The sequence below is a fragment of the Syzygium oleosum genome, unplaced genomic scaffold (genome assembly GCF_021117445.2).
Source record: "Syzygium oleosum isolate NSW1041296 unplaced genomic scaffold, Sole_v2.1 Sole_v2.16, whole genome shotgun sequence".
Lineage (NCBI taxonomy): Eukaryota > Viridiplantae > Streptophyta > Magnoliopsida > Myrtales > Myrtaceae > Syzygium > Syzygium oleosum.
In genome coordinates this window covers 1,842,376-1,866,335 of record NW_026607500.1, presented here as the reverse complement: position 1 = coordinate 1,866,335, position 23,960 = coordinate 1,842,376, and the positions used below count along the sequence as shown (strand labels likewise).

The window sequence follows — 23,960 nt, the reverse complement described above, 5'->3', positions numbered from 1 at the left end:
ATCCTCTCCCCACCAAGTGTTTTCAGGTTTGCGGTCGGCAAGAGCCATGGATGAGGACTGTGATTGCTCTCGCGAAAGGGCCAATTCAAACAAACCCGACATCTGATATCTGCTCAAGGGATCACTTCACCGTTCTTGTTGAACAAGAACGATGTCAGAGAGCCCTCCGGCTCGCTCCGCATTCTGAGTAGACTACTCTTGGTGAGAATAATTCAAGTTCACAACAGAGTAAAATGCACAAGGTGATACAGCCCCTCGGTCAAAAGCTGTGAACTTGAGCACTTGATTTCACCAACCATGGAAGGTACTGCAGGTTAAATTGATAAAGGGGATACAACAGCTTAAAACATTTAAGTTATCTGAGCCACAATTGTCGAAAAATTATAGTACATGTAAGCATTACAAGAGTCTTCCGCGCGCTGGATGCGTCCGAAACCATTATGAGTCGGAGACAATGGATCCGAAATTATCATAAATAATGAGACACAGGTGTGCACTTTACTGTAAGCCAAATTATCGGCTTCCAGAAAATGTCGAATCACCGTAGCACTAACTATTTTTCCGTGAGTAGCATAACACTAACTATCTTTCAATTCCTCCTCGAATTGATGCAGTTTCTCCCGGACTGGATGCAAAAATTGTTTCAAGTCCTTACAGATCTGCTGCTTATCTTGTTGCAGAAAATCCTTTTCTTCACTTAGTCTGACATTTATCTACAGTATTGAAGGACAATAAATAGTTAAAGATCTGTCCACCCGCAAATGACCAAATTGTTGAAACAAAGAAGAAATCAACAAGTCAAATTACCCAAACACTTGGACTTGAAGACAGACATACCTATAAACCAAAAGTGGACATGATTGCCTAAGAGATGAGTAAAATCAAAGATTTTGTTCTACCAGAGCATGCTGGGTTATCGATAAAGACCATAATATGGCTACTGACATATAAGCACCACAACCCAGCTAGGTGTTGCAAACTCTTAATGTTAAACACATCCCTCATGCTCAACTCATCCTTAGAGCCGTTATCAATACATTTTTCCGATATAAACGCATCATCATTTTATTCTCTGCAAGAAATGTGCATTTCTATAGTTTTGGCCATCCACAGATGTCTATTCATACAAGCATAACTATTAACCCATACAACTAAAAGATCCCAATATGATCGAAGAATGTACCTGCAGGTCATCTAGTTCACCAAATGAAAACTCAGGGATCTCCAAATGACCTTTAACTTTCTTTTTCTCCTCCCTAATAGTCCATTCTCCTAAAATACATGGAAGCGGCCAGTCAATCTCATTAAAATTTGTCTTTCTGCACACAAAATGTGCATGAATACATGCATGCATGTGCAGGTGTGAGTGGGTGTGTGGGGTGGCGGTGCATGTGAATGTGAATGTAAAAGAGAGAGATGCAGGAGCCAAACCCTTGATTTTTAAATTCAGCTCGTAAGTGTAACCAACCCTTTTCTTGTTCCGCACAGTCACCAGAAATGCCTGATCAGTTAGACAAAAACAATAGTAGCAATGGTTAAGTACATTGTTACTAAAATTCCCACACTTTTATATAAAATACACGTTATTATCCTTTCCAACAAAGCTTCTACAACTCGCACACTTTCTTATCTTTGCAAAAAGTACTAGTTTTCTTGTAGTAAGACCATTCATACAATTACAAAACATGAGCTGTCCGTAGTCTAGTAAAGGTTCTTTAACATGTTGTTTGCCACTAGTTCACCAAAAAATTTGGTGGTAACATACATTTTCCTATATAAAAATATATTACATCCTTTCTATTTTCTCATTAGATGGTAGGAAACAGTAACAACATCCAAGTATTACACTTTATTTTTACATGATACTAATTTAACATGCGAGTTTTTCTCAACTGTAACATAGTCGAGGCAAACCCATAAAACATTATTTGTAGATCCTTTTACATTACACCAATATTTTACCAGTTCTCTTTGAGGCAAGACAATATATACCATCAATATCTGGTACCATTTATTTTCGTCCTCTATATTAACTACTAGAGGTGAAGTATTAACTAAACGAAACCACAATCAAAATAAAGATAAGCAGCAGTCCTGCCTTAGTAATTTGTATGAAAAAGAAGAACCCCATCAATATGAACAAGCAATTGCCAAGGTCCTCTTATGCCAAGAAAATACATACACCATACAGAGTCCACCGTGAAAAGGTATTGGCATGATATGGTGGCAAATTAGAGCAAAATCCTAGTTAGAGACAATTATGCAAATGGATTTAAAATAAGAAAGTTATTCTCAGGCTACATCTCAATCCACATGACAGATGAGTTCTAATATTTTTCTTTCATCTTATTTATGTTTTGTACCACAGTAAAGTAGGGCCTCCCAATTCCAGTTTGTAAAAGTTATCCCAACTTCAAGCGCAATGATCCCATGCAACCGTATAAGGATGTTAAACAAGTAGAAAGCTGGATTAAGAACGAAACTGATGATGAGGAACAGGTATGCCACTAGCCTCTTCTGCTAGTCCAAAATGAAGAAGATTGGTCACATAAACTTCCTGTTTCTTTTAGCACGCTTGTCAGCCAATTTTTATCAATCTGAAGGTTGACTCAATGAGCTCTGATCTCCTTTTAAACCTCCCTAAAAGCTTTTACAAGTAACACCAGATTCATACGAGTGAGACAGACTTAAACAAAATTTAAGAGTCTAAAATACGGATAATCTCATTGCTAGAGAGTAGTAGATGTTGATGTTTCCCCCAATACACATACTGACATAGACTAACTTAATACGGCCAACTTCAAGAGAAGCCATCATCATTATATATTGTATAAAGTCTAGATCTCTAGCATTATTCTATCATGAGTACATCAGCCACTATGGAAAATCATTTCAATAGTTGTTTCAACATTTCCAGAAATCCTACTTGAGAACAAAATAAGAGCACCAGCTATAAGGTGACAACAAAAGGCCCTATTGGGAATGGACCGGCGTTCTTCTTAACTCCTCATTTTCCCCATATTTGATCAGTATATTAGCAGGTACAATATTGAGCCAGGGAAAGAACGCATTTCTATTGGCTTGGCTTTACCCCTGATGACTAACTAGCCTGTTTACCCAGTTCAATCCTCAAGAACCACACCATACATCTTTTTTCTTGGAAGAATCTTGACATATTGGCAAGAAGCTTCCACATATTTTTTAACTATGATAACGACATGAGAGATTATAATGTGTCAGCTAAGCTTCCACATATTTTTTACACCTCATTTTCCCTATATTTGATCAGGCGCGAAGTCGTGAGAACTCACATCACCACTGCAGTTCGACACTTCTGATATTTCTGCACAGCCACCACTGAACTCCAGCGAGCCGATCGATGTGAGCAACTCCTGCAACGGAACCGCAAATAAACGTCATTACCAATACATGGAATTTCCATAGAAAGATAATGGGCATCACAGTGGGTCATCGCTCTTTGGACACACTCCATCTTGAACTTTTCAGACCTTTTATAATGCTTAGAAATAAGTACTGACCCACCAGAATTCAAAAATTCCCCAGAAGCTCATTCCAAGAAAATATGCAACATCTTATCTGAAGAGTGGGATAATAAAAACTGCAAGCAGCAAACTGACCTGAATCCTATTTGAAGCCCATTTGTTGAGGTTTTTCTCCTCCCAAGTCCCAGCCTGACCCAAAAACAGAAGCCACAAAACTTTTTCAGCCAAAAGAGAAACGAAGAACCACCCACACTACCCATCATCCTAAGCGTCACAATTCCATATCTCAACAGCAACAGCCAATCGGAGACAGAAACGAAGACGGATCCAACCACCACCTTATTCCACACGGAACCGAGAGTCGCCGGCGACTGGGAATCAGGCACCACGTCCTGGGGGGAGAGCTTCCGAGGGACCGGGGCGGGCGCGGCATCCCCTGAGGCCTCCCTCACCCAATACCTGTACGACACCGACTCCGACTCCGACTTCTTCCTCTCCTCCTCCACCGACGCTCCCTCCATCTCGGACCCCCCCACCTGCCTCCGCCCTGTCCACCGGAACCGTTTCACCCACCGCGCGCACCGGCCGAAACCGAAACCGAAACCGAAACCAGATCTCGAAGGAACGGAACAAAGCACGTACCTCCTGCTGCACTGCGAATGCGGGGCGGGATCAACCCGAGCAAGCTCTCGCCGGCGACCAGAACGCGCCCGCCAACCACCCCGGAAGGCGACGACGGCGGCGGCGGAGACGGTCGGTTCGACGCGGTGTCTAGGGTCTCCGGAAGCTTCTGGCTCTGATCGGGGCGGTCTTCGTCAACTGGAGCTTCGTTCCCCTTATGCGGGGAGCGTCATTATTATAAATAACGAGAAAGGGGTCAAAAAAGAGAGATCTCCAAATTTGCGGGGTAGATTTTGAAATATTTCTTTTTGAAAAAATACTTGTTTCTAGATTCATCTACATCAAGTGAGAGAGACTGTGATGGTTCCCAAACTTTTCTTTTGCTTGCTCTTTATTCTTTGCTTTGACCTTGTTTTACATGATCAAGCTGACAATTTTCGGCGCGATCCGTTTGCACGGCATGTAACCCGATGCATAGTCAAAGTGCACTTATTGTATCAAGGTTAAACGGGTTTTGGTGTCGTGAATGGGTCAACTTGTTTATGCACGGAAATGAACATGTCGCGTACGAGATGACACTTTTAACTCGTTCTGTGACACGTAGATAAATGAGATTGCGCATACTAACATATCATCGTGTCAATTATGAATGTATTTAGATAAATTTGGACACGTTTAGACTTTGTTTTAGGCATGCTTCTAGACACCCCCATATGCAAAAGAATTTCCAATTTAAACATGCTTATCCGCGTCTAATAATGCCAGGTCGTATAACTTGCTCAGTTAAACGTATCACGATGGCACGTCTGATAAATGCATCATTTTCAGGTTTGGACCCAAATTCGACACAACATGACTTTGAAATGACTCAATCCACGACACAAAGATGCACATCGCCAGCTTAAGACGAAGTATTCAAGACTTTTTGAGCACTCGATTAAATATTTATTGGCCGCGCTAATCACGCTAGGTATTAGGCATTACCTATCCCCGTGTTTCTAAAAGAGATTCCGCAATATCATTCAATGATTCCAAGTTGTAGCTTGCATATTATATCGGAGCCAATTACCTAGCGGGGATCAAACAATCAAATTGCATGAACAGAGCGAATTAGCAGATTCAATCATTACAAAAAAGAAAAGAGCAGTACAAATTAGAGGACCAACATCAGAGTTTACCCTTGCAATAACAAAATTGTCATACAAATTACAGTCAAAACTTAAAATTCTAAAAAAATGCAGATGGTGTCCTCCTCTCTTAACCCTACAATTTAAGTGCTAAATCAGTCGGTTTTCCTGTTGACAACTCTATGCTCACAATCGATTTTCAACTTTATGATGAATGGCGGTTCACAAAAACTCGACCAGACGGCTGGCGCACGCAAAGGCTGTACTTGCCACGGAAAAACTGGCCTCGACTTGCAGACGTAACTTCCCTCTTGACTTAGCAATTCGAATTTTGCAGTTAGCAGTTGCCAGAGAGTATGCACCACCTAGGACCGTCCAGAGAGTCCGTTCGGTGGCGCCCTCAATTGATTTTCGGCTTTGGTCTTTTTGGCTTTAACAAAATGAGGAGAACTCCTGCGACAACGAGAAAAGCTGGGACCGTACTCATATCGAAGATGACATGCAATTTCCTTTCTCGCATGCACTGGACGGGATGAAGCAGCGCAATGGTTGAATTCACTTGATGAGCAAACCTAGAGAGCAAATAAACAGCTAGTTAGGAAACTGATCATAAACACCATAAAATAAATACAGTAAATTCCGATACAGCCATAGTAAAATTACAATTCCTATATTTAAGTTGAGGATCGTGATGCTTTTCCCTTCCTAATATGTGACAAGGCAAAAAAGAGCACTGAGGCAACGACAGTTAGAGATGGAAAAAGCAAAAAAAAAAAAAATTGTGGTGCAGCAAAAGCCACTCGTCATAATCTGCTTTCAGTGAATCCGGCTATTAATATTTCCCAAAGGTACATTCTTTCCCCAATACCATCCTGCAAAGTGCAAATGTTGCATTTGCATCTTGGGATACATGTAGTCCAATCAATTAGCAGTCTGAGCTGGCACAGAATTACCTCTATACTGACTGCGCGAGCTTCAGACTCGAGACTTAAATTACTATAGCAATGGCTCATATGAGCCCCTCATAACAGCAGCTAATAAACATGCCGCTGAACTAGTTTCTGCTTCTTTTGCACTCAAATCTACAAGGGCAATAAGGTGCTCATCATCATCATGATAGCAGACTAGAGTTGCATATCCTAAAGCTAATGAGTTTTCCAGCAAATCATGAAAACTCATAATCAGGAATAACAGATGAAGAACATCCAACGGTCTCCGAAGCACTCTCCCAGATCAAAGAGCTACCCCAGCTGATAGTTTTCCAGCAAATCTATAAACTGATAAAACAAAGCTCCCACCTCTACTTTGTAACCATACAACACTTTATCCTATCCTTCAATTAATCCCTGTGGAGCCTAAAGCATGAGATACAATTGGACAGTGTTCAATTCCCAGTCTAGGGCATTTCTGTAGACTCCAGGTCCGATACCAACTAAACTTCTGCAATTATACTAGAGCATATTTCGTTTTGCCAGCCAGAAAATCCCATCAAATGCTTCCACTAAAAGATCTCCACACAATTTTGAAAATAATTGCATTAAAGAATCCCTTTCACATCCCGCAAACAGCAACAGTGCCTCACGTCTCTACTTATCTCCACAGGCTTGTCCTATTATACCCATTTGCTATCTAATTATGCACCCATATTACTAGTTACCCTACAAATAGCCCAGTGGAAATAACCAGTTGTTAGTCGCCTCACCCTTTAGATGCATCCTCCAGCGTATTCAGAAATCTCAAAGCATCTGTATAGCGCAATTCTCCAATACTTGTTGAGATCTGAGAAAGAAGATAATTTGTCCACGTCAATGTAAAGTAGGAATTTCATCAAATACACTTCGACGGGGACAGACTTCAAATGGGAATTGATTAGCAAGAGGAGAGAAAGACATACTGACCCTTTTCCAAAGCCCAACCAGGGTATTGTATTTATTCACTAGCTCGCGCTCCTGTGACTGAAATATTTTATACGTCTTTTCAGCTATATTTCGTTAAGTCTCTCTTAATAGTAATTTCGGATCAACATTACTAAAAATAACCAAAGACGAGGTTCCAACTGAAATAAAAGCAATCATAAAGTTTGTGATGAACAGCTGTAACTCCCATCTGATATCAGCTATCTTTATTCAAGAAAATTGGTTAAGAAGATAATAGTCTTCTCAGAACATATCCAACCCAAATGAGCTATATGGTCCATGTATTTGAAGATTCGTTCAAGTGCAAGTCCCAAGAAAATAAAAATTAGAGGAAATAATTCGAAAGCCACTAAAAGAATTTCTAGCATAAAAGCACATTAGAAGGGGCTATATTAAATTTTAGCAATATTCAGATGTAAACATCTAATGGCAAGGATACTGGTCCGCTCAACAACTAAAAGGTGGATGGCTGAGTTGACGAGCTGTATTGATTCCTCGAGTGCTGTAATGATATAGCTCCGAGCAAAGCTATCAGAATGAAACCTTGAAATGTGCCAACCTTGAGAAGTCACAGAAAAGGGATTACATCCCACCGACCAAACCCAATCCTGTCAAAGCGGATACATCACATAAACAAACAACCTTAACATGCCAAACCGCAAGTGTCCTGCTGGGATAATCTAAATACAAAAAGTACAGTAACAACATGCCAGATTATAACATATCACGGATTATAAAAACATAAAGCTGCCTGCTGCAATATCAAGTTTCTTCAAGAATTATACCATTTCAAATTTCGCTGTTCATAATACGATAATCAACATCTCAACAGACATTGCCATGTTAAATAAAAAAATGATGAGCATGCACAACTAGACCCCATCATCTATGCATGGGAAGGACTCATCCCATGTTTTCATGAGTATGCACGTAATCTCAAGCACATTTGGCCCCCCAAAAAAATCAATGAATGCATGCCCATATCAAGCATGTTTGTTGCACAAGCAAGCAATAGCGCAGATTCCACAAATGATATAGTAGAATAACATTAGCAAACTCAAGAACTGTAAAAATAAGTTAACATCAACAGTTAATCTCATGAAGCAAAGTGATGCCCGATTGCACAAATAAATGTCCATTTCTCAGATAAGAAGCTCCAGAAATGAAAGCGTCATACAGAATGGTGACAATGTAGGAAAACAGACAGTTGCACATCATTACACATCAGACTTGAGGCATACCTCAACTGCAGTTTCATGGACCTGACTGTAAACCAAATGAAGAGGAAGCAAACCAGCAAGATGTTCTGCAGCAGCTGATAAGGCAGCTTTCACTGGCCTCCTGAACGGAATCAAACATAGAAATATATAAAGCATTAAAACCAGCCCCATCCTTGGTTATATAGTAAATCCTATAAAGATTTAATCATACGAGAAAATCCGGAACAGCAAACACCTTAAAATTTCTTACCATAAAACACCATTCAGTATGCAAGGGTAATCTGTACAAACCTAATTTTCTTATCACGTATTACCGAGTTTTACCAATTTGACAGAATTGACTCAACCTAAACATAAAGTTTTTGGAAGGATGGGTGACTAAGAAGCTTAACATCAAACACTAGAAAATCCAAATAAGTCCCACTACCATGAAAATGTCAAATGATTGAGTGCAGAAGTAGAGATAACTCGGCTGCAAAAAAATGCCCATGTGGGAAGCCTAGATGTCAACCATCAGATATAACTTAATGAAAAGGCCAAAGGCAAAACATCATACCTCAAATCCCACAACAACGACTCCCCATTGCATTGCAGATTGCTCTCCCACGATGGTGAGTCTGATTGTACTACTATAATCATATCAGAAAGAGCTTTTGCCTGATAATGCTTGTCAACCAACAAAGGATCGCTATGAATAAACCAAAATATTGGAACTTCCAGGGTTGACCTGCTGTGGGCGTGCATCCCTGCATAAAAGCAGGAACTGGCATCATTACCAGGATAAGATATGAGCAGTAAAGTATCTTTCCTTGAAGATGGACCTCAACAGACATGGTTCTAATCTAGCTTTGTGTAATTCTCAAAGCAAAACTTGAGACTTCTTAATTCTTGTTGAATACATGCACATAGAGAATTCTCCAACACTAAACCTTCCGAATCCATATTAATTCATGAACTCACGTAAATCCTATCCAGCAAAGGATATAGAAGTACCAAGATAGACCACCTAAGCAAAGAAAGACAAGACAACAACATCCATACTACACTACTGATAACACTTGCAGCATGAGAAGTCAGAAATACTATTCCACGGGGACAATCAAGAAGTATACAAATATTTTAACCTAATATTGTACAAGAGCGCATGTCCATGAGATATATATATATATATATATAGAGAGAGAGAGAGAGAGAGAGAAGGAAACAAAAGACCTTTAAGGGAACCTTGATCATGTAGCCTCTGTAACTGATACTGCAAAATTGAGGAATCAAGATAGGACCGAACAGATTTCCTGTATGTCCCATTAACGAGTAAATATGGGACCGCTGCTGCTCTGCGAGCCACGGAAAAAGCCATTGCTAAAGCAGGATCCTCAGAAAGTGGTAACCTACATACATTAAAACAAACCAAGTAACTACATGTATTTGAAAGGTTAAGCAGCTATCCTAATAGATCCACCAACTTAATGCTTCTTAGGTATACCAAAGAAGAAACAAAACCATGTTTATTAAGAAAGAAACTGGAAATTACAGAATAACCCCAAGCATACATGTGCTGACTGAACATAGGTTTCTGAGAGGGTAAAAGTAAAGAGGACAGTCCGTCCATGAGAGCTGTCAGATCAACCGGTAACTTCTTAACGTGTCTAACCTTCTGCATCCAAAGAGAGTTACAGAGCATGTGAGTTGCTATCTGTGATGAACTTCACCTAATATATCCAAAGGTGAAATATATAGCAATACCTCCTGGGTTATGAAGAAAAGCTGAAAGGATATCTTTTCATAGTAATGGAATGCTCCATCAGCCATGGAAGGTGATATGATGTGTCTCATCGATCCCCACAAGGTCGCCCCTAAATGAGCCAGAAAAGTATCGCGAGCAACTGTGTAGTTTTGAAAGTCCTAAACCGAGAAGAATAAATTTTGAGAGGCCATTATGATTCAAACTCATCTATCCAAAAGCACAAACATTGCTTAGAAAGTTCTGTAAATAAGAAGATGGCGTGTATGTTGACTGAGAAAAGAATACTATTTCTAAGAAAAGAAGCAAAATGTATACCTCATGAGTATCACTGAACAAATTCCAGCTTTCCATTCGTTTCAACGCTTCAATGGCCTTTCTCCGATGACTTTCATCTTTGTCTTCCCCTTCAAATTCTTGGAGTTCACTTTTTAAATCCTCCATTCTCTGGTCAAGTTCTGACATGACAACATGAGCACCACACAAATTCACTACCTTATGGTACATTAACGCCCGTGCAAATTGGAACTATTTCATATCACTTCGGACAGCTGAATATGTTTTTAATAAGAGGGATATCAAGTCATCTGACTATCTTTAGCAGTCTCCCAGAAAAAAGTTGGAAGAAAATTTGGAAGAAAATGATTTTTTCTTATAATATCTGCGTGGCATCACACATTCACTTTACTGAAAAAACATCGGCATCTGAAAAAACTTAGCCACTGGATAGACAGAAGCAAAACTATTACTATAAATTTGACAGATGTTCGAAAACCCAAAAACTTAGTCATCTTCACAATCACTACCATTCCATTGCAACAAATAGAGAACATTACAGAAGAAGCCTAGAAACGAGGCTATACCTTCACAAAGGGCAAGCTTAACTTTTCTTCCCTGACAATGTTTGAATGCAAAAAGCTCATATATGTCGATCTCTGCTAGAAGAATATCAATGGCCTGATGGTCCTTCTGCCATTGAAACCAAGCTATGTAAGTATTAGAAATGAGATCATGAAAAATATAATCAAGGAATCCATGGACATGCTTCACCAACTACTTAGAAATTACATATTTTTTCCACCTGGTATGAGAATCTAACATCAAATACCATCAAAACATGGAAGTCATACTTCCAGTGGTGGCCTCCTATGCTCACCAAAACTGCCATCGTGCCAAAATAAAGTAGATCCATTACACTAAAAGTGAAATTGCCCCAAACTGCTGATATAAAACATGTAATTGATCGATTATAATTGGTGATACAAACTGCTTAAGAGAAAGGATCAGTGAAGTTAGGCTGTTGGTGGAGAAGAGTAGTTACTAGCTTTAGTATGTCTTTCAAACACTCTTGAAAGACTCCTTTAATAAATAAAAAGATCTACAGTAAATCAAACATTTTTGCTAAGCAGACATCCAGTTGACAAATAATAGCAGGTTAAGTTAGAATTCACCATATGGAATAATCCTAAAGGAATTACAACTACTGACATGGGATGGATATGTAATTCGCACGCCAAAGACTTGTACTGCAACAGTGCAGCGCAAAGTTGAGATGCAGACTCTCTCATACTTATCCCAAGAGTTCAGCAAGCAGAACTATGAGAAGTCAAAATCCTTCTCCATCGTCTAATTTTCACTCTCCTCTATTCTCTAACAGTAGATCTATTAACATTTGTCTTTAGGGAGAACCTTGTCACTAACTCCTCAATTCTCTAACAGCAGATTTGTTAACATTTGTATTTTGGAGAGAAGTGAGAATTCTCCTCCCCAATTCTCCTAAGACTCCCCTTTTCCCTTCATGGTTAAAGCGCTTTCTCCCTCTTCCCTTCCATTTTTGTTTATTATGGGATGGAGAGTAGAGAAAAAAGTTATTCACGCATCTCATGTAGACAGTTCGTGTCAAAAGTTGCCAGCTCTTGGACAGAACAAAATGAGAGCTTTTGAAGGGAGAATATTCTATCCAAGCACTCATCGTTTTACAGCTTTGATAAAGTGGGGATTCACTCTAGGAGGTAAATGCTATTGCATTATTTTTCTTGTAATCGAGCTGCCTTTTTTTTTTTTTTTTTGCTGAGCTCTTTCTATAAATAGGTCACATTACATGAATGCCCCAAAGTGAATATCTCTTCAATTATAAGCAAAAAAAAAAAAAACAATTGTAGTCCTTGAAATTCTAACAGGACACCAAAGGAAGATTAAACCATATCACAACCAAATTTCCCACCAGATTATGAAATCTAGTTGCCTGCACAGGAATTATCTAACTCTTTCCTAAGTCCACCTACAAAGATCAACTTCTTTCAAACAGAATATCACAGAAATGACAAAACATTACACTCCAAATTAAATGACTAATCCAAATCTTTATACGGAAGGAAGGCAGTCTACAAGATTTTGCTGATTTCACTCAACTAATTTCAAGTTCCAATTATATGTAAAGGGCAGATAGACAATAGATTAATCAGTTTTGGATAAGCTTACATCCCCAAAGACGGCAAACTTTTCCTGAATTGCATCTTGCAAACGATCTTCAGCTTCTTCTTCTGAGATTTCTGGTTCCCAAAAGAAAACCATGAATAAAGTTACTTTTTTTTTTTGTTTATTCAGTTTACAAGTACCAGATTTAATAGGACTAACTTTATCAGAATATAACAACAATATGATGCTACTATAAAGAGCCAGCATGACAGTTCTCATTAATCTACTTTGTGAACCAATAATAACACAAATCCAAGAAATCCCTGGTTCTTCTATATTCAGAAATCCAAGATATCCCTCGTTCTTGTACATTTTGTTATACTGGAGCAGTTCCATTTTTATAAAGAATTACAATTATACAACAACATAAAAAAAAAAAACAGAAAACAAAAGCTTTCACCATGCCACTTCCCCAAATATATTGCCATGAAATGTATATACAAGGCAAATATCCAGTCCAATACTTCCAATTGCTGTAAAAACATTTGTAGATGCCCAAAAGCTATATCAGTAGTACCTCCATGATAATTAGACCATATTACCATTGCCAACAGAAATCTGAGTTGTTTTGGATAGATAAAACGAGATACGAAAAATCACCCTATCTACCTGCAACAGCACCAATTGTTCTTGTCACATTTGGTAGAGTATATTCTGTACGCACACCTTCTCCACCAACAGCAGGGCCCCATGAGAAAGGGCCTGCACTTAAATCAATGAATGCCCACCTGATAAAGAGTTTATAAGCATCAAGGGCTAACATGACCCCCTTCAAATCCACAGAAAGAGAGAATAGAGACTCCAACCTGTCCTTTCCAATCCATGCATCTGTAAGACATTCAGGATGAAGACCACTGAGATCTCCAGATTTTAATTCCTTGTCAAGTACAAGCTCCTGATTCTTTCCTTTCAATAACTGAAATCACAGAACAGAAGAATGTTGTTAACAATGAAGCATACCTTCAAAGCCAAGTCTTTCAGATGGTTTCTATAACAAATATCCATGCACTATGAACAAAAAGCCAGACTGGTTACCTGCAGAACTTTGCTCTCAATCATGTCTGCAATGTCCTTCACTTGATACCGCTTCTCGACATTATCGAGTGCATCTTGACAAATGTTATACCATTCAGCCTGCATAACTAAATATCAGAAAATAGGCTTCTTCTGCAACAAATGCACCAGTACTCAAGCACGGATGTAGTTGCTTTTTCATGGTTTAGTGTAAAATAAAATTTCTATTTAATTGCATGATATTGTGATCTATCTCCTATTAATTAATTGTCCATGCATAGTAATTTTTATTTATATCATATTCACAGTCATACAAATAGATTTCTAATAGCCATGCTTAAATAATCTTCATGATTATTAAGTCTGTGCGAGAATAAGAAAAATATATCACCTAAATAAGTTTTTTTTTCAAAAAATAAGAAAACATAATCCATCAATACCAAATGTGATAGGGAGAAAAGATGAGGGACTAATTTGAGCAAGGGTAGTGTAGTGAATGCAGAAAGCTTACACAGGCACAAGCGCGCGGGCACGCACGCGCACGGGAGAGAGAGAGAGAGAACTGTTCTTTCCTCTGAGTTAGAACACTCCTATTGAATTAGAATTTTTTTTTTGGTGGGACCAGTCACTATTGTTATTTTAGAGCCTCCTAAATTCTGGTAACTGCACAAAAATCCATCTGCTTCTTTGCCCTTAAACAATGACATGGTAAATCATTTCATAGAATGGTAGAAGAGTTATGGGTAATTTTTGGTGGACACCGAAACTATACTTCTCCCTTAGAATATAAATAGATATCTAGCATCCCAATTAGATGGACATTGCTAATTAAGTATTCGAAATTGCTTTTCCTCTTAAAGGCAGGGTGTTTGTCAAATTAGGTCATACATTCAAATTGTAAAACTATCATGAAGAAACTGCCATTACCCAGTTGACCAAATCTTCATCAATTTACAAGTCAGAAAGAGAAACTACATCTTCTGCGTACCAATTCTAGGTAGCAACTGCAGTGTTCTACCAATCTGAGCAATAACAAAAATACTAACCGTGTCAGTGTCTTCGGTCACTGTCCAAGCAAATTTTGCCATTGGATGCTTTTCATACAGAGGCCTCTTTATCTTGTCAAGAACTGGTGATGATTATAAATTGAGTAAATTATTTCGAGTTAAAGCATCACAGAGAAAAAGTTTACTACAACGAAAAAGTACTGGAAGGCGTAGAAAAGAATACTTCTTACCAAGATAGCTTTCAGGAATGCCTCCAGTCTGAAGAACTTTCGCTTGTAGGCTCTTGTTCTGTAACATTTAGGGATGGTAAGTACAATCTAAACAACCAGGCTGGGCATTAAATATCCAGTAAAACATCACAAACTAGCAAAATGATATAACTAGTAATGCATGCAAACCATGATGCCATCAGGACCAAAAAGGAGGCAAAGAAAATGCTGAGTACAGAAAAAGACGAAAACTGGAAAAAAAAAAGGCCATCATATATCTTATTACCTCCTTAAGAAAATCAATTTCTGACTTGGATAAACCTCTCCTAGAGAAAGATCAAACCAAGAATGAGCCAATATAAAGCCGGATAATCAGCAAAGAAATTGAAGGGCTACACAATCCCACTTATACAGTAACTGGCACGAGAGAAACAAGAGTAGCATTCACTGCCATTCTGTTTGATGCAAAGATAATTATTACTAGTAAAAAAATAATTTACTGCTCTAGTACATCGGAAATATACAAGAACAGGATACAAAGAAACTGAAAAGTCAATACTTAAATAAGAAAGTTAGAGCATATGTGAGTTAAAGCATGAAGCCAATATATGACCAAAACCCCTTAAACAGAAACGCTGAAATTGATCTATCTCTGAGGTCCTCATCCAAATAATGCCTTCCTACTCATCCTTGGTCTCAATTTGCCAAATTTTTTAGTCAGTATTTGTTAAGTTAATATTTGGTGCTTCAATGGGATTATCTATACAATAAAAAATTGACAGCCGAAAGAAATTAGTTGACTGAAAAGGTAGAAGCTGCAAGGATGTAAAACAACGATCATCGGAAGACATTGCCAGATACCTACCCAAACCGTGCTGCCTTACCTCTTGATTAGACCAAGAGTAGTATAGCAGAAGAGAAAAAGAAAAAGGACCTATGCCCCTGATTCAGGTTCCCAGTTTCTGTCCTTCAATTTGAAAAATTAAGCCTTATCCCTAGATCAACAAAGTCTTTAAATAAGTCATCTCACCTAGTCTAGGCAAGGATCCTATTACCAAGAAAAAGTCTAAATCAGGCAAGGATTTAATCATGTATGTTCACACTTACATCTACCAAAAGCAACTGCTACAAATAAAGAGTCAATATTTAAAAAAGGTCAACATCAAGACATTTACCTGTAGCCATATTTAGCTATTTTCTTGTCGTGTTTGGGATTCAAGACAAAAACGTTGTATGCATTTTCAAGTTCAAGATATTTAGCAAGGCTAGTGAAAAGAGCCTCAAACATGTCAACATCTACTTGCCAAAGAGGATGTTCGGTTTCCCTGTTCAAGGACAAAAATAGAACAGACAGCGAGATGCTCAGTCCAGCAGCAACACGAAATATGAAATAAGTACTGACTACCAGGTTGACCATAAAAAATTTGAACAGAAAAGAAAAGTAGCAGATATGATCTTATTTTCTTTTTTTTAATTCTAACCATGCATTTACGAGGAAAATCCCCCAGATCTACCTAGTTACTAAGATCGATAGCTCCTCGACAATTGCATAAGACCCATGGATATACTCTTCCACATCAACAGAACTGCTGACATGCAACAGCCTACTTTTTTCTTTTTCTTAAGCAAGTTCAGAGAAGTTTAAGTCATGTACTGAACCAAATTGGAATAGGCCCAAGAGGCACTTAATAGACATACGTTCAAAATTTTGTAAACCGAGGAAAAAGACAGATCCATGATTACCTGGGTTCAGAGACATCATCCTTGCGCGCTAGCACGTTTATGGCGCGCTCAAAAACAGAAGATACCTTCTCACCCATTTGGATGGCATGAACTGAAAAACTGCACAAGCATATTGAGCATCATCATCTCAAACTTGAATGCATGATAATAAATTAGGAAATCAATTTGATCAAGTTGAAAAATTTTATAGAAAGCAAATGTGATATTCTCAAAAGCATACTGCAGATGCACAATGCAAAAGCCATTACTTGTAGTTTACATGACTGATGATAGGAAGGTGATGCCGTTGCTCTTTATCAACAGTTGTCTTGTAAAATGGAGCAAGAACTTCTCCGAGCTGAGGAACTCGTGTATGCTCATATATATGATCGATTTTAGTGAACCAGCGCTCGAGTTCTTCAGGATGAAGCTTGAATTCTGTGTGAGAGAGGGAGTACCACAAAAAAGTCAATAAGAAATCAGTGTCTGCAGACAAGTTGAGATATAGATTGCTGGCGGGAAAATTAATTACCTTCATTCCCTTTCCCATCAAATCCTATAAATATGAAATTGACTGGGACAGGAAGGTAAATAGAATCAACTTCCAGAAGCTTGAGGTAGCTCGCAATATTGCCTGACAAGAAATAAAACATGTCCCAAATATCAACCACCCATCAACAGGAAAAGTAAATGACAATAAACATGAATCCATGAGAATGAATAGGAACCCACAGAGAGTAAATGATCGGCTGATTAGTGCAACTTTATGAACTCATCTGTTCTTGTTTCAATAGCAAAAGGAGACTCCCAAACTTGTTAAGACTCCTATTTGAGAACACCCACCATCTCGATTATCCAAATCCCTATGAGCATAGACTTGCTCTACTGTTATTCAACATCAAAATGGGATTGGACTAAGGGATTCACGCTTCACCACAAAAGTTTTACATCGATTTAAGAAGTGCAATTGCTACAATTAAAATTTAAGGAAACACATGCTAGCACATGAAAATGGCATCCGAGCTCCATTCTTAAGAGAATTGAACCTGGCCTAGGATAAAGACACCACCGGACTCCCCAAACAGACTCAAGTAAAAAGCTTCAAGCTCACACTGTTCGCTAAATATGCAGCCACATAGAATTGCTTCCGACCAACAAAAGTAGAAGAGGGCCACAGTTGCAACGAAAACATTGAAATGAAAAGGGGAATACATCGATCTAGGAACAAGTAACATAAGCGAAAGATTGAAGTGAGCAAAACCCATACTCTAGCTACCTGCCCTGGTATAGTTGAGAAGAGCCATTTTGCCAGGGCTGGTCAAATCCGCAAGATCTGCAAATTTTCAACAAGTGGTACCAAGGTGAACAAACTTAACAACCCATTTTCATATTCAAGACCTCGGAGGAAAAACAATAAAAAGTTCAGCGTGTAAGATTAAGCAAGACAGGCTTACCACCGCGGCGTATAACAGATTCACTCCAGAACCTACTTTGCTCCTTGAGGTTAAACAGCGAAAACACCGAAGACCTCCCGCCTTTACGATTCCCAACGGGGGATCCAAACGACCTGACCACAAGGCACTAATAGCACAAAAACATTCCAACGTCAGTACAAAGTCGATCCCCTGCACGCCACAACGAAATCATCCTCCAAACCCAAAGCTCAAAAAAATGCAAAGAGCGACCCATCAATCATCAACTACATCCGGAAGGGCGGCCATACAGACCGGCGCATCATCGTCACTCATCACACTCAACTACTACTTCATCACACAAGAGGCGAGCATAATCAGTATTTTTTTTTTTACCAGCAGGAGAGTGGAGATCATCAGCTCCACCCGCCGGCGATTGCCCGAGCCGCCGGCCGACGGACGAGCCATTCGATCCCGCGACCGGGGGCGATCCTCCGCAACAGAGAGATTCGCGGTCCCGCGGCACGCCCGAATCGACCGAAGCTCGGCGGCCGATCGAGGGGGGGGAGGAGACGCGGCGGGGTTAGGGCTTGAAGCGAGGGGACGGCGAGATCTCTCCCTCCTTCGCCCCTTCGGTTTCTCCGACGAGACGATGATGAAGGCGACCTTCTCTTCTCTTCTCTTCTCTTCTCCTTGCGTTCGCGCAGCGTGGCTCGGTACGTGATCCGCGTCAAAACTCGGAGGGAACAAGACGACGATGAAGGAATGCGAGTTGACTCGCCCTGTAGTGCAGGGGTCTAAAAAATAGGAATTCAATGCATACAATAATGTAATTGTTAGGAAGTGAGCATATCCCTAGACCGGCCCAACCAGGGAGGTCATGATCCGGTTCTCAAGGGACCGGGCCCATCCCCGGTTCTTGGATTGTTGGAACTTACATTGTGCGAATTGGTGTCTTGGGATTTTAGGGCCGGTCCAACCCGAACCCAACCCTGTAAATATCTTTTTTTTTTGTCCAAACCCTAGATATAAAACTATAAGTGCCCCTCCTCTTTTTCACCGTTTTCTGTTTCATCAGAGTCTCGCTCTCCCTCCTCTCAATCTTAGATTATCACTCGAATCTTCCATTTCCATCTCTTCGATCTACAATTCTCCTCCTCTCCCTTTCGAGCCTTAGCCTTCAGTGATTGAATCGGTTGTATCTCACCTGCTACAGGTGTGTACTTGATTCTTTTCATTATCTCGTCTCTATTTTTTTTGGCCGATTCATCTATTACGAGGCATTGTGTACATCGGGCTTAGCTTTATTGGAATGGAGTTTTCCCTTGGTTGTGATTGATGGAGAGAGATGTCTCATGTTCCGCATAAGTTAGACTTAAGATTCTAGTGGTTTTCTCTTTTCAATTAGGTGAATTCAGGGGTGGTAGCTGATGGTAGATGATGAGGCAATTATAGCAATGGCTACACCACATTAGTTTCGCTTAAATGAGCGAGGAAGGCTCGGTGGTTTGGGTCGAGACCGTATGAGGGCTTGGTGCTAGCCCTGGTCGGAGGGAAATATGTGAAGCACAGGGCGAGGATGTTTTAGGGTCTTCCATTCTGTGTATGATGTGTGTATTACTATATGAATTTTGTTGAGGCTATGTTCAGCGGAGTTTTAAAGATTCCCAAATCTGTATTTGAACGAAAAATCTGGAAAGTCAGCCTTTTGTGTTCAACATGTTGACTAGCCCTCCTGTGCTTGGGGCGACGTGTTGTTTGGATCTTGAGAATAGGAGTGTCCTACCTTTGTAGTTAGCTTTATAATTAATATGGGTACCATGCATGGAAAATCACCAGTCATCCCTTTTCATTGTATTGTTATGCAACACTGAGAATGTTCTCTTTGTGCGACGTTGTTTGGAGTATATTTTGATTGTCCAGATTCGGATTGAGATAAGATGGGATAAAGCGGGATTTGAAATCCTCAAAATATCCTTTGGATTATAGAAAATATCTCATCAAATGTTTAGTACAACCGAAAATAGGATTTGAAATCTTTGAAGATTTGCAACCTAAGATGGAATTGAAAATCTTTTAATGTCCTTCTTGTTGAAAATCTTTTAATATCCCATCTCCGATGGGCTCCTCGTGTACCTAACAAATAGTCTCTAGGAAATCAGCCTCAGGAGCATAACGACTTTCAACAGATATGACCTCTTCCATTAAGCAAAATTCTGAACCGAAGGCGATGAGAATCTCTCTCTAGCGTTTCATCAAACACTTGATGAACGCTTAAATCAGAGTCGACCAAGAGAGAGATTGTGAAACAATGGAAGTCAAGAATGAGTAATCAAAGGTGAAGTAGAGAGAGGAACAGAGATATGATTTCGGTGATGGTGGAAAAGCTGGAAAACCGATTGAGAAAGAGAGCGAGCCATGGATGAGATGGTGAGCCCTAACCTTCCAAGCGAGCTGCGAGCAAGGGCATCGACGAGGATACTCGATGACGCTGGAGTGAGGGACCATCATGGTAGATGGCTGCCGGAGTGGTGGTAGGGTGCTGCCCATGATAAATGCCAAGGACAACAAGTCTCGCTTGAGGTGAGGTTTCCTAGTGCTTGGGAATTGTCAAGTTAATTTTAAAATTTTATATCCAATATGGGTAAATCCTATCCCTAGGCCAGATTTCTTATCTGGCATTTTATCTAGATATATCATGATTTATCCGGTCCGGAAAACGTCACCAAACATCATATGATAATTTAATATCACATCCGGACTCAAATCGGGGCCACCAAATGCAGCCTCAAGGAATAAAAAAAATGAAACAAAAAAAGAATCGATTGATCCCGGGTTGACCTTGACACCGGATCGGACCCACGGGGGTCAACCCCAAGGTTCCAAAAATTGGAGAGGCTTAACAGGGTTGACCCCTATTTCCAAAAATTGTAGACCAACATTGCACGGGACTGCTCTATCCGAATCATGCTCATTCCTAATAAATGTAAAGGTTAATAAAGGAAGTAAGCCATGTAAGGTTCTTTTTTTTTAGTTTATCTATCTTTGCAATTAATCTACAAAATCTCTGAAGACAAGTGAGTCAAAAGAGTAGCACTTGCTCATCCGCTCTTTCTAGCGCTTTTATAGCGAACAAAGAAATAAACGCAGATCCTTGGTATGTTATCATCTTAAAAAATTCTTAATTATCCTATCATTTAATAAAAAAAAGAGTCAAATGGATTCACGTAATAATGCTCTGCTCACAAAAAAAATTTGCCATGACGAAAGGCAAATAATGCACATCTCCTGTGTATTTATTTTGAAATTATAAAGTATTCAAAGCACAAATTTTCTCTATTTATATTAAGCAAAAATAGTCGTCTCCCTCTCGAAAGTCCAACAATTTTTGTCCTTTAATTAGTAACAGATAAGGATAATTAGTCAACAGAGTCCCAATTTAGTAGGAGATTTAGCTCAAATCGATAAAGAAGGAAATAACAACTATATTTACCTTTTCAATAGATCTTCATGTTTATCCCCAAAGGTGTATTTTATCTTATTTAAAGATACTGAAATCCCCCAAGGTGATATGTGGAATTGGAGGCTTCCTCTAGTGGACGTAGGCTTCCAAGGGTCCTCTCCTTAGTCGACTGAACCACATGGTATTAGAGTCATGTTCAAGCATGGTGCCTGTGCTATCGAAGTCGCTATTTGTTGCTTCTTTCGACTTCTAATTCAGATAAGTTCTTGACCATCCTTGTTGCAATGAGTGTAGTGAAGCTTGGAATTTCGACCCTTGCATTTTCCTTTCCCACCATTAGATTTATTGCTATTGTTAGTTTGAGTACTTTGGTGATTGGGATTAAAATTAACAATGTTTGTCAAACCGTCCATTGTCCCTCTTCCTGACTTTAAGTCTGGAACCATAACATGTTGTCATAGAATCAAAGAGAGATATTCGCTCAATCTTGAAAGATATAAAATACCATCAAAATTATTTTAAATATCTCTAACATCTTTTTCAGAGTTTCAAGATACTTGCTAAATGGTTCATTGGGAGCTAGCTCGGTATGAGTAATTTCCTGTTGCAACTCAAAAATTCGAGAGGCATTATCTTCATGGCCATACATGAAGATGGGATGAACTTCATCTTCCCCTGCTGATTATGTGACAACATACTCTCAAAGGGAAGAGTCGGATTTTCAATTATTGTCAAACATTCGATCTGAATATGAGGATGTCAAAAGACAAATCCTTATGAGCCCCACTCTTCCAATCTTCACTAATGTTTGCACCATTATCCAACGTGAAGAAACTCAACACCAAGGTGGAGAGACAATGGAGAGTTCGGCTAATACCGTTAATTCCAATCCCAATCACCAATGTACTCAAACTAACAGTAGTAATAAATCTAATGGCGTAAAAGGAAAGTGCGGGGGTCGAAATTCCAAGCTTTATTGCACTCATATCAACAAGGATGGTCAAGAGCACATTTGAATCAAAAGTAGAACGAAGTGGCAAATAGCGACTTCGTTAGCAGAAGCACCACGTTCGAACCTAACTCTGATACCATGTTTTCTTTGTAATCTCTCACACACATGAAAAAGGAGAAGGTGTAGTTGACCACGCTGGAAACCCTCAATTCTACATATCACCTTGGGGATTTCATTATCTTTAAATAAGATAGTATATATTTTGGGAATAAAATGAATATTTATTGGAAAGGAAAATACAATTGTTATTTCCATATTTATCGATTTTGAGTCAAATCTCCTACTAAATTTGAACTCTACTGACTAATCATCCTTATCTTTCCAACATCGTCGGCCAACTAGAATTTCTTAGCCATCAACGCAGCTGCATGACTTCTCAAAATATCATTCATCCGGTCCTTATCCCATACAAGCATCAATCTTTTATGAAAATATTTCACCTAAGTTCAGTGCTTTTTTATTGCTATTGATAAGGACAAAGAACAATGAGCTTTCTTGAGGCACAAAGCTCGGCTATATGGAAGAAAGCCATCGATGAGGAACTATATGCTCTAGATAAAAACCACACTTGGGATACAATCCCATCGCAACCTGAGAAACGACCTGTTGGTTGTCGGTGGATGTACAAGATAAAAAACAAAAGTGATGGATCTATTGAGAGGCACAAAGCAAAACTTGTAGCAAAAGGTTATACTCTAACGTTTGGGGTGGATTACGAAGAAACATTTGCCCCTATAGTGAAAATGAAAACAATTAGAATTCTCATGTCAGTTGCTATTAATTACAGATGGTCACTTTTTCAAACGGATGTTAAGAACGTCTTCCTACAAGACAACCTTGAAGAAGAAGTGTACAAGGACCTTCGCTAAGGACATTCCTTGGAAGGACATGGATTTGTGTACAAACTAAATAAAGCAATTTATGATCTCAAGCAATCTCCACAAGCTTGGTATGGCAAGCTCAGTACTGCTCTTGTGAATTTTGGCTTCAAAACTGGTGAGTTAGATCACTCTCTCTTTGTTAAGAAGAACTCCAATAGACTATGGTCATTTTGGTTTATGTTTATGACATCACCATCACTAGTGATCATTTTCAAGAGATTAAAATTTTCAAAAAATACTTGAATGAAAAGTGTGACATCAAAGACTTTGGGAGGTTATGCTACTTTGTTGGAATTGAAATTGCTAGTTCAAGCAAATGATTGTTTCTCTCACAAAGAAAGTATACATTAGACTTGTTGAAGGAAACTGGAAAATTGAGAACTAAAACCGTAGAATCACCTATGGATTATGGGAGTAAGTTTGCCACCAACACCATTCCCCTCGAAGACAATGAAGTGTTCCAAAGATTGGTGGGTCAGTTGATTTATTTACTATTACAAGACCTGATATCACATATGTCGTTAGTTGTGTTAGTCAAATCATGCATTATCCTACTAAAGGTCACATGGAGTTGGTTGACTGTATATTGCGATATCTAAAGTCATGCCCCGGACGTGGTATTCTAATAAAGAAT

At 39.2% G+C, this 23,960-nt stretch overlaps 2 protein-coding genes across 2 annotated transcripts; both read right to left on the bottom strand.

Moving 5' to 3' along the window:
• Positions 1-286: 286 nt before the first annotated feature.
• On the bottom strand, positions 287-4,337 carry LOC115689448 (uncharacterized). The gene is made up of 7 exons (XM_056318877.1): positions 4,146-4,337; positions 3,842-4,050; positions 3,639-3,692; positions 3,312-3,392; positions 1,432-1,501; positions 1,184-1,272; positions 287-713 (listed from the first exon to the last, which is right to left on the bottom strand). The coding sequence occupies exons 2-7, from the start codon at positions 4,022-4,024 to the stop codon at positions 579-581; spliced, it is 612 nt and encodes a 203-aa protein (XP_056174852.1). The 5' UTR covers positions 4,025-4,050; positions 4,146-4,337; the 3' UTR covers positions 287-578.
• Positions 4,338-5,277: 940 nt separating this feature from the next.
• On the bottom strand, positions 5,278-18,646 carry LOC115689447 (uncharacterized). The gene is made up of 25 exons (XM_056318805.1): positions 18,367-18,646; positions 18,013-18,139; positions 17,835-17,891; positions 17,091-17,192; positions 16,828-16,996; positions 16,580-16,678; positions 16,012-16,161; positions 15,123-15,162; positions 14,858-14,915; positions 14,667-14,749; positions 13,642-13,740; positions 13,413-13,522; positions 13,216-13,334; positions 12,610-12,680; positions 10,992-11,097; positions 10,447-10,586; positions 10,131-10,289; positions 9,938-10,041; positions 9,600-9,775; positions 8,944-9,133; positions 8,409-8,508; positions 7,607-7,775; positions 7,150-7,232; positions 6,954-7,030; positions 5,278-5,823 (listed from the first exon to the last, which is right to left on the bottom strand). Exons 1-25 carry the CDS (start codon positions 18,436-18,438, stop codon positions 5,652-5,654), a joined length of 2,832 nt encoding a protein of 943 aa, XP_056174780.1. The 5' UTR covers positions 18,439-18,646; the 3' UTR covers positions 5,278-5,651.
• Positions 18,647-23,960: the final 5,314 nt, after the last annotated feature.